The sequence below is a fragment of the Paralichthys olivaceus genome, chromosome 11 (assembly GCF_024713975.1).
Source record: "Paralichthys olivaceus isolate ysfri-2021 chromosome 11, ASM2471397v2, whole genome shotgun sequence".
Classification (NCBI taxonomy): Eukaryota; Metazoa; Chordata; class Actinopteri; order Pleuronectiformes; family Paralichthyidae; genus Paralichthys; species Paralichthys olivaceus.
Window position 1 is genome coordinate 8,017,639 of NC_091103.1, and position 11,484 is coordinate 8,029,122.

The 11,484-nt window shown below is 40.2% G+C and overlaps 1 protein-coding gene across 1 annotated transcript; it reads right to left on the minus strand.

Moving 5' to 3' along the window:
• Positions 1-396: 396 nt before the first annotated feature.
• Positions 397-7,004, minus strand: LOC109634460 (SAM domain-containing protein SAMSN-1-like). Its single transcript, XM_020094946.2, has 8 exons — positions 6,782-7,004; positions 5,784-5,864; positions 5,448-5,576; positions 4,594-4,711; positions 4,353-4,504; positions 3,912-4,130; positions 3,607-3,754; positions 397-1,129 (listed from the first exon to the last, which is right to left on the minus strand). Exons 1-8 carry the CDS (start codon positions 6,836-6,838, stop codon positions 975-977), a joined length of 1,059 nt encoding a protein of 352 aa, XP_019950505.1. The 5' UTR covers positions 6,839-7,004; the 3' UTR covers positions 397-974.
• Positions 7,005-11,484: the final 4,480 nt, after the last annotated feature.

Genomic DNA, 11,484 nt, shown 5'->3' on the forward strand with positions numbered 1-11,484 from the left:
GACGTACTTAGAAAGTTTCGTGACGTTTCCGTGTTTTCAGCCAACCAGGCAGGTCCTGAGCAGTCGAGGTTAAAAAACATTATTCTAAAGAACAAAAAAAATTAAAAAAACATTAGAATAAAATGTAAAAAAGACAAGTATAAAAACAAAAATATAATATAGGGAATAGTGAATGTAATCATAATAATAATTAAATTAAATATTATAATATTTTGATAACATTTATGAATTATTATTACATGTATCATATATATTGTATATATTATATTGTTAACACAATAAATTAAAGTTTTAAAAACTTAAAGTTCATTAATGCCTGGTTATGTGTCCAGCAGTGATATATTATGTTGTGGTTGGTGAAATAATTCCAAATACAAATACACTAGTAACTAAAAATAAATGTAAGCGTATTTATTTTATTTTATTTACAAAAAGGTTGTGGAAACAGATAAATGGCTTCATATACAGGCTCTTTCTCACACACTCTCACACACACACATTCAAAAAGTGACATATGTCTTTTACATCATACATGCAACTTGTACAGTTTATATTATTAAAAAAAAAACATCCCTTCAACAATACCACACACGAGAAAAGAAAAGATGATGCTGGATGTTGAATTGAGACTAGATGTGATGAGGAGGGTTAAAGTGATATATAAAGGCAGTACATGTAATAACACTGAATGATTGTAAATGCTATAATTACAAGTGACATTAAATCAGTGACATGCCACTTCCTTAACAACATGAAATGTTTTATATAAAAAACTCTTATTATGTTTATTATGATCTTAATGAAATGACAAATGCATGAGATGACATTTAGAGTACTGGTTGTTTGTTCTTTCTATATTAGCTGTAGCTTGTGGCTTGCTGGTATGACGATATTAACACAGCATTAATGACATGAATTATTAAAACCATCAGTCATAAGAAAATATCACACACTTAAAGCCCAAAACGAGCAGATTACAAGTCCCCGCCGTCTGTGAGCTGCTCGGCGTCGTCTTTGCTGTCTGAACATTCTGACGGGATGAAGCAGCCCGAGTCTCTGGGACAGTCGCTGTCTTCTTCTTTTTGACTGTGGGAGGATTTGTGCTCCTCCACGTCCCTGACATCATCACCTGCAGCCACACGACAAAGTGGAATTAAATTACATGACATACTCTGACAGGTTTTGTTTCCAACCACATGAGAGAAGTTTAAATCTGTGCCAAGTGGAAAATAAAGTCACATTTAGACGTGAAAGGATGGAGCTCTTTGACATTTTTGATTTATTGCTGTTATAGCAAAAGCAATGTGCATTAATTTGACTGCAAAGGCACCATTCTTTAATATTTCTACCTCCTTGACAGAAGCTACTAATCCTCACGTCCATGTTGCCAAAGCACTATCTAATGGAGTTCAGGTTGATTAAATTACTGGCATCTCCCGTGAGGCAGGCAGGGTCACGCCACAACTGCCATCTGTTTAGTCAAACTGTTGCCCAAACAGGAAAAATGACAATGACCTCTTATTTGCCTCGTATAAACCTACTAAGGTTACATGCAGTATAGCTAACACACATACAATCACACACACAATAACACACACACACACACAGAACTGAACCAGCCAGTGAATGCTGCTTCTTCCTTCTTCTGGGAAAGTATTGTTTTACATCATTCATGCAGCGCTCTGCGATAATCAGCCTTCTGCTTCAAGATTACTGGAACAGCTTCTGCCCTCTTAAGCACTTTCTATCTGAGTAACAGGAAATCACTGATAAGCCTCTCACAGTGTGCAGGATGTCTTTCTATTCAGCGTTCCACAAACCTTTCAGCTTCCACCTGCTGTTTCACGTCGTTAGTACGACGTCAACAAAAGAAACGCATTTGTTTTGTTCATAGTTGTGTTTGGATTTGAAAGGTTTATTTTTTTTCAGTAAAATAAAGTTGAGTTTCAGACAATGTTTTCACAGCTGTGTGTGGGTCCTTTAGCAGGATTAAAATCAATATACAAAAAATGACACTTGAAGCCAAAACTACTATGGATTATACTATGGACTATACAGTGTTATATTATTATTATTATTATTACTGTGATATATTATGTACACTTTGTTCTTTCAATTCGATTCTTTCTATTGTGCAAAAAGATGCAATTTCATTGAAATTTGGTGGAAGGACATTGGTCAAAGAAGAACTCACTAACTTTTGGTGCAGAGCTTTAATCACCTTCTTAAAAACTGCAAGTGTTTTTGTTTCTGACATCTTCGCCAATTTCCAATAAAAATAATAAATGGTTCTTGATGAAAAAAATCGTGCCTGTTTCGGGGAGTGATATTTATGAGTGTGTGTGATTTGGTGCAGATCCACAATTACAATCCGGATCAACTGGATTATAAAGTGGTTGCTTAAGTGGACTGTTTCTGATTGGCTGAACACTACTGAGGTGTGTATGGTCACACAGGTGTGTCACATTCATAAACACATGACTAACTGATCAGTAAGGACTGTGAAAGCTGTGCTGATGTAATAAAATGGTTTGAGGCAGGGGCCTCATCAGGGGCCTCCTCAGGCGCATTTTATGACCGATTACATCACAGCAGTGCGACTACTATTTCAGAAGCTGTGGTGGAATATGTTTTATCTTTCTCAAGCAATGAAGGATCCATGGGGTGGATCCTACGCAGGCAAACCTATCCCAGGATTCATTGCACAGCAGTGACAAACCGCTGATCAATAAGAGAATGTAGCGACAAACGGCAAAGACGTGACAAGGAAAGCCAGAGGAATGCATTTTAAATGTCAGAAAAAACAAAGTGATCTTACACCCGGCAATATGAGCTGCAGGAAGTGATCAAAGTAGCCGAGGATGCAACGTTAAGGTGACAAAGACCTCATCAGAACAAACTCTTATTTTTGTGCTGCCCTCGCTGTCACTTTGTTGTAGATTGTGTAGAACTAGAACACAGTTTGTATGTAGAACAATGTGCAGTAAAAAAACTGATTGGGGAATAAGTGCTCTCATGGTGACAGGAAGCCTGTTCACAGGCACACTATAGTTTTATAGTGGTTTATTGAACATAAACACTTACAGACACCTGCAAAAGACATACAGCCATTTAGCATTTGTAAAAAACCAGAGTGATGAAACCAATCATCATTGAGGTTTACCTTGCCTGAGACAGGTGAGAGGCCTCCAGCGTGGGGCCTGCTTTCCTATGGCTCAGCCTTGAATTTTTACATTATGTTTATTTTATCCTCTTAATGAGAATAGATCCCATGGTTTATTTTGTTTTTAAAGGTTTGAGATATTTACACCACATTGATGAATGAACCGAGACATAACCATGTGTCTCAATTCAGGGGCTGCATCCTTCAGAGTTCCTATTACAGTTCCTATACAGTGGTCTGGTCTACAGAGGGTTTACGTGATCAGCATAAGGAATAAAAGGGACACATTTGAAGGTGCTTTTCGAAATGACACGGCCTAGTTTTGCCGCTGTGACGCAATTGGGCTTCAAATGCAGCCTCTTCAGGATGTAGACCCTGAATTGAGACACAGCTATTTGGTATTAAAATCATTTGTCGTAGTTATAGTTTGGTGTGTTCCTAACCTTCTGTGTAGCGGCACTCAGCAGCAGCCAGAAGTCTTTGTCTGTGCTCTGGGTCTTTGACGTTCAGCTCTATCAAGTGTTTCTCTTGCAGGTGCATCAGGTCCTCCACCGTCTGATAGCCATTGAGCAGCAAGGCAGAGGCGTACTCCTGCAAAGCCCAAAGCAAACTTCAATTAAAAAAACCGACATCAGGTTTCAGATCAGGTGTTAACATATGCAGTGTTTGTCTTCCAAAGCGGGGGAAAAACAGAGGGTTGATAACATCAGGTATGGGAGGTTGAAAAAAAAAAAGCACGCCCCCTCACCTCCAGATTCAGTCGCTCCAATAACTCCAGTAGCGTTTTAGGTCGAGGTCTTTTGCAAAGCCTCTGCTGTCTGATCTTTGGAACTTCTTCTTCTTCCTCCTCCTCTTTCTCCACTAAAACGTCTACGTAGATGAACTTGAAGTTTCCCACTTTGTTGTTCAGCATGCCCGTCCAGATGCCCATCGGGGGCTTACTGATGATGTCGATGATGTCACCCACCTAGGAAAAGAATAACAGGATGTGAATTGAAGTTCAGCTGGGATGCTTCACCTTGTTGTTTGAAGGATTATAGTTATCTTTACAAGAAGCAGAGTCTGTAGGACACAAACATTGCTGGAGTGTGTGTGTGTGTGTGTGTGTGTGTGTGTGTGTGTGTGTGTGTGTGTGTGTGTGTGTGTGTGTGTGTGTGTGTGTGTGTGTGTGTGTGTGTGTGTGTGTCACCTTAAGTTTGAGGGAATCCGTGTCATACGGGCTTGGAACAAAATCTGCTTGGACACGACATCTGCCACAGAACTGTCCCTGGTAGGATCCGTCCTCCTCCAGCCTCACACTGTCTTTCTGAGCAGAACCATTGGACTCACTGGTCACACCACCTGAACCCACAAACACAGTGTCATTGCACAGTGATGGTGATAAAACAACCCTGTGTTCTGTGCAGGATCCTCTATGTGCAGATACTCACTGGAGGTGCTCTGGCCACTGTACAGACTCTCTAAGGAGTTATTTGTCTTTGCGTGGTCTTTCTCAGCTGCAGTGCTTCTCTCTGCTTCTGCCTCCGGATCTTTATCTGTGTCGTCACCCTGCAGAGAGAAAAACACGTACTGCTCAAAACGTACAGTTTTACTTGGGAGGCATGTTATATAAAACAGACTAACACTGTAAAGAGCTGAATGAAATGTGCATATGAGAAACAACAATGAAACTGAAATTTCAGCTGGAGATGTAAGTTGCTACTGAAAAGATTCGTCTTTGTATCATCATTCGAATAAAACTGAAAAAGTACAGCAGGACACTTTGTGGTGTATGTCAGTGTGAGGCTTGTCAACAGCAGCAGCAGCAGCGTCATCAATAAGGATGTGGGTTTATGTGAGATCAAGGTTCTTCAGAAAAACAACACAGGTTTGCTGTAACTGACACTGATCATCAGTGAGTCTGGACCTTTCCTGCGTATCAAGATGGTTTGATGGGTTTGAGTGTATGATTAGGGTTGCTGGGGGCGACTGTGGGTCAGCCTGCAAACCAAATGGCCAGATACTTAACCAAAATGCCCCCTGTGCCAACATTGTGTGATCAAAGTGCAGTGTATAGTACCCCTTTATGACTGGGCGTCTAAATTGGTGAATGGTTTGTAGTGTAAAGTGCCTTGAGTGGCCGATTAGAGAAGATATAAATACAGTCTATTTACCAAATAGTGATGTTTACACTTGAATGAATGATTTATGGACACAAATAATTAGGAGCTGTATTCATGGTGCATGATGGTGTGTGTCTGTGTGTTTGTGTGTGTGTGCGTTCAGTTTTTTTCCAGTGACTTACCGGCTCCTCAGAGAAATACTTGGCGTGTTTTTTGCCCATTTTTCTGCGCATGGTTAGTGAAATAGCCTTCATCTTCTTCCCAAGTCCAACTGCTTTGTTAGGGTCTGAACTTTCACATTCTTCCACGACCTGTGGGCAGAAAGTTGGTTCAGTAAAGACAACAGATTAGGACCATTCTGTAGCTGCTAATATTTCTCCCATCTCCTCATCTTTTGTCCACTATTTATACAAATTTTCCATAAAGTGCAACATATCCTGTGCCACAAAAGCTTTTACCCGGTATGAACCTATTCTTGTTGTAATATTTCTAAAGTTTAAACAAATATATTTACACACCATGTTTGTGCCATTCTCTTCTGGTTTGGCATGTGAGAAGGGTTGTCTGAGACCCTCGAACCTGCCGAAGCTCGTGGAGCGCTGCGGGGAGGATTTAAAAAACAAGAAGGAAAGATGTCATAAAGAAGTCTGTCATACTTTGTTTGGCAAGATTTACCAGCGTTACATAATGTCAAGTCACTGTGTGCGTCAAGGCACAGAGGAGATCTGTTGCAACCCCACACACACACATTTGTCTCCATACAAGTGCACTAACAAACCTACCTGCATTTAAAAAAGAAGGATAAATGACTTAAAAATTAAACTAAAACACACATTATCTGTCCTTCATTTTTACTTGTTATTATCATTTTGTTATTACTGGCAAAATTCACTCACAGTGGCTTTTTTAATTGTTTCTCCAATTGTCTTCCTCCCACATTTTTCATAAACTAAATGTCATTATAATCCACCAAACCACCCATCATCTCCACGGCAGAGCACCAAAAATAATTATATAAACCAATAATCCCTGGAAATCCTGGTTAAATATGAACTCCTAGACAGCTCACTGTGGATTGATTTAATGCTGCGCCGTCTATTTTGACAGACAGGCCCACGTTTCACTCCCCTGTCCACAAACGCTGCAGCAGTATCAAAGGATTTTGTTTCAAAGCAATTCTTTACCGTAATTATTTTTCTGTTATGACACAGTATTCATTTTATTGTCATTGTTTGTTTAACAGTATGAAACATGAAAAATACTTTTCATTATATCTGTGTGCAAAAACCTGCCATCTAGTCTGTGAGAGGCATCAGTATTTTAAAAATTATAAATTATCCATAAACCCTGAATGTATAAAAAATGATTTACATTACAAAGTAATACCAAGTACAACCAGACCTAATTTGCACAGAAGACATTACAACAACGACCTCTGTCAGACCCTGAATTTATGTGTGAACATAAATTTCAACATCTTCCCTGGCTCCACATTTCTATGCATATTTTCACCTACCTTTGGTTTGCTGCTCTTTGCTTTGTCTGACACATTGGATGTCGCCCTCTGTAACATTTTCTATTATTTTTTAATCAAAAATATCAATCTTTTCTCTTCTCGTTTCTTTTACCCCACTCTCCCCTGAAAGTAAAGTGTTAACTGACACATTAACACTGAATGCTGGCTGACTGATGTGCTGGCTGGCCCACTTCCTTACGACATACAGGATGTGAGGCAATTGACACATAGCGTCTTGCTGCACTTTTGCTTTGAAAGGGAAAAACACAAGTGCTTGAGTGTGCATTTTGTGGCCCGTTCATTGAAATCTTTAAGATCTTCTTCCAGGAACAACGTTTACGTTTGTCAATGATGTAAATTAGTTATTTTCAAGTGTTATTAGATATGAGATATCCTGGTGAAGATGAGCTTGAGTCACATTGTTATGCTATTTCTTTGGTTGGTTAAGCAGTATAACAATGACAGGAGTGACTCATAAAGTTTCTCCCTGAATATATTGTTTATTCTGCATGGCCTTAACAGCTTTTTTTATTTTTTAATGGCATGGGTAAAATATACATATCTAGATTCAAATCAGTTCTAATTTAATTATCCCTCAAGATTTAGCTTTATTACAAATGGGGCAGTTGGTTTTGTAAATTATGTAATCACAAATTACATTTATTTCTTAATGTGGGGTCAGTACGTTGAGGAAGTGCTGATGTATGACAGAGGAACAGCTGAAAATGGCAACTTTGTTGTTTCGAAACCTTTTCCTGTTTATTTCTGCTCTCTGTCCTCTCTCAATCATAAAGCAACCACCTGTCACCTCTTTACAAATCATGGCCTCCCCAGTGAATGTGACAGTAGGATTGGGTTTGACTCTGCTCAGGATCTTACATCGCTGTCAGTCATGGTTCTCCTGTTGCAATGTGGGGGGATTTGCCACTGTGTTTACATCAATGAGAGTTTGAATCAGTCAGATGAAGAAAAAGGAATTCCAAAGACAAAAACATTGCTAATCCTGCTGCTTGCAATCAGCCGGAAATGCCTGTCAATCCAGATAAAAGCTTCTAACCTATTACTTCGTAGCCTCTAGACTGCCTGGAGAGGACGTTGTTCATCTGAAGAGTTCTATCTATCTAACAATCTACTGTTTCTCAAAGTCATCTGGGTTTTGTTGATGTTTTCTAGGATTCAGAGAGAGGGTTTTTCATATTTGTCATTATTATTAGGAAGATTACGTTCCAGTTATTTTTTGAACGACGTGAGAACTATGATGACAGTTTGCTTTTTCTAAGATAACTTAATGATATAACTGATATAAAGCATTATAATAACTGTGTGTGAAACATCAGAATAATTTGACCATGTGCCAAGAGGTGAAATATTCACACTGAAAGAAGAGCAGAGCAAAACCAAGTGTGTTGAGTGTTATTTTGTCTATTCAGTGTATGACGAGCGGCATAAACTCCACACCACCTCTATACGCTTAAGAGGCTTTATGTCTAATGAAATGACATTTGTCTCTAAGAACCATTGACACTATAGATCCATAGGGATCTTGTAATCTCTACTCCGGATCATCCTTTTCATCTGAGACAATTTTCTCCCAAGTCATGTTAAGCTTTAACCACTGCTTTGTGTCACAATGCACGTGTTTGCTGGATATCGGTTGGGGTCTTATGCTTTGAGAGCACGCAAAGGCTTTGACCTCTTGGGTCAAACAGCTCTATTGTGTGGTATAAGCACTGAGTGACCTCTGACCTCACTGCACTGAACTGCAACTGACTGAAAAACATTCCCACTGGGAGAGTTTCACTTTAATTCAGATATTAATTTAAACTAGGAGACAACCTTTCACATTGAATAGATAGGCTTACATCTTTTAAAGTCTGTCTTAAAACAATGTTCACAATCTTTTTTTCCAGATAGCATATGGATGTGGGCCACTTGATGCAACACTTCTGGACTTCTTGTGGTCCAAACAAAATGAATGAGAGACACTTGTAAATAGGAAATGTGGCCTAAATATCCCAAAACATATATGGGTCTCTTTGGTAAACATGCTGTGCTCTCAGCAAGGTGTAATCTGGATGCTAACCTAAAGTGTTCCATTTCATAAATGGTGAATATGGCCCACATAGCACAACACAACTTTTGCACCTTTGGTTGACAAAGAGTCAACGGTATTGCCATGGCTTGTTGCCCAGATCTGGCAAACAGGAGCTGGCCTTATAGTGCCATCATTCTATGTGGTTTGTGGGATGTGAGCCAAATCTGGGCCAAAACAAGACTCCTTCCCAAAGTAAACCCAAACTAAGAGAAGCAGTCTGAGTGAAACATAAAGCAAGTCAAGCAGGAATACTCAAAGTACACTTCCAATGGATTTCTGTACAGAATTAAGTCTTTGGCTTTTATCCTGCATCAATCACAGTGAAATCCAATTAGGACGGTACCACTTCATGGCCAATACAGATGGGAGGAGTGATTACAGAGAGCAACTAGAATTACCGCCCTGGTGTAGTATGCCTCTGCCAACAAGTGCAGTTTCAGTCCACTTAAAAATAAAATCCAGACTCTTATAAGGTCACTGTGACCCTTGACCCCTGAAATCACATCAGTTAATCTTTGAGTCCACTTGAGATGTGATGTTCAAGAGACCAAAAACGTGTTTTATGAGGCCACTTGTCCTTTGACCTCTGACATTATTATTTAATCGCTGAGTCTACGTGAGCTAATTTCTAAGGATTCTCTGGAGGTTTTTCCTGAGATACCATGCGCACAACACAAAAAGTTTAGTTTGTGAGGTCACAGCGACCTTGTCCTTTAACCTCCGACCATTATAATCTTAACAGTTCATCCTTGAGTTCAACTGAAGGTTTGCACCAAATTTGAAGAAATCCTCTCTGAATGTTTTTGAGTTATCGTATTCACAAGAATGGGACGGACAACCAAAGTCATAATGCCTCCAGCCATTAGCTGTCGTTTACGTGGAGGCTTGAAAACGATTTTAATTAGCATAACTGACCTATAATATTGCATAATCTTGAGGAGACCCACTTTTTTCCTGGACTAAAAACACAAAATATCAGAATCAACTTACGTCTGGTTCTGACAGATCCAAGTCAGTGACAGACCGTGACACCTTTGGGGAAATCTGGGGTTTACAGTCCTGTTTCAAGCTGATATCCTGGTCCTGCTCTTGTCTTTCCTCCCACTCCTTCCCATTGGCTGGGGTGAATTCATGAGAGTACATGCGGTACTCTGTGAGTGGTCTGCGACAGGTGTGCTGGACAGTCCCCCAGGATGGACTGCTGTCACCTGGGTTACTCCAGCGCTGGTGGTAGGCGTGGGTGGGAGTCGCACCACCCGGTAGGCTGGTCATGTCCGTGCAGCGGCCTGGCGTCGTGTTCTCCTGAGAGGGGAGGGTGGATGACTTGCCAAGGTAAGGCCTCCTGTCTGATCTGTACGGAACATCCAGATAGTGGGGTCCCATTGGTGGGCTAATGGAAGTGGGTGGGGAGTGAACTGAGAGAGAAGACAGAGTGAGAGAAAAGTGACATTTATCAACTTCCTGAGAGCGAAGCAGTGAATTGTCATGGATGGATTCATCATTGCCTCCGCCAAGGAGGTCATCTTTTAATTTGCCTTTGTTAGTTTGTTTGATGGTTTGGAGGGATAGGACATGTCCCAAAGAAGAAACCCTTACATTTTCACTTTCAGAGAATAATGAATGGATCTTGATGAAAAATATCATTTAGGGAACTGATATTTATGAGTGTAGATCCAAACCATTGGGAGGATTTTTCTGTTTGTCTGTTTTCACTTCACATGTTTAAGCAGCCGAGTTCTCTGGTGTCTCCTTTGCATTTCTAACTACTATTAGTGGATACTTGTTCACCATAAAGCAGCTGCCTGTAAACCTGTGACACCACAGACGCCTACACTGAAGTTGTTGCAAAGCTTAAAAGCAGAGGTGTTACTTGAAAATCTAAAACAGGAATAAGAAAGAAGTCACAACCTTTTTTTTCTTTTACAGTTTTGACAAATGCATCATCGGCCTGTTTTCTCTGGAAGCACTATAGAAATGTAGTCATAGCTTGTACATAGAGAGGTGAGAAATGTCAGAGGACAGTTTGATCAGAGGAACATGGAGACATATCTTAATGTTTGAAGTTTTGTGGAAAGCTGTCTTACCTGTGGACTTGTGACTTTTCTTTGACGCCTCTTTCCCGCTCTTTCCAGCTGGTTTCTTTCCCGTCTTTTGGCTTCTTTTGAATGCAGGTTTAGACTCTGGCACCACATGGACACTCTGGTAAGATGCAATACACATCCCACATGTAAATAATCAAATACCTAAATCTGTAAAAGATGTTACACCTCTTCTGATTTCCACGTATTCATTCATTTTTTTATACAGCTTATCCTTTGAGGGTCATGGGAGGAGGTGGAGCCAAATCCAGCTGGTATCGGGCAAGAGGTGGGAGCCACCCTGGACAGATTGCAAGCGTATCACAGGGCCAACATACAGAGACAACAACCATTCACACTCATGGAAAACTAAGAATCAATTCAGACTTACTCTACACTAACAGAACTGCCTACCTGTGTGCACGAGGCGCCCTCACTAAAAAAAGGAGGGAAGCTTTGATGAGAAGCTTTTTTTTCCTGCATGACCAAACCCAGCTTTAAGCGATTCTAGTTGTCTGGCAGTGAATGTC

Excerpts from the sequence above, each read along its gene's own strand:
- LOC109634460 (XM_020094946.2), bottom strand. The coding sequence starts at position 6,838 with ATGTTACAGAGGGCGACATCCAATGTGTCAGACAAAGCAAAGAGCAGC. Across the intron at positions 5,865-6,781 it reads CAAAGAGCAGCAAACCAAAG|CGCTCCACGAGCTTCGGCAG; the intron begins GTAGGTGAAAAT and ends TCCTCCCCGCAG. Across the intron at positions 1,130-3,606 it reads TGAGTGCCGCTACACAGAAG|GTGATGATGTCAGGGACGTG; the intron begins GTTAGGAACACA and ends GTGTGGCTGCAG.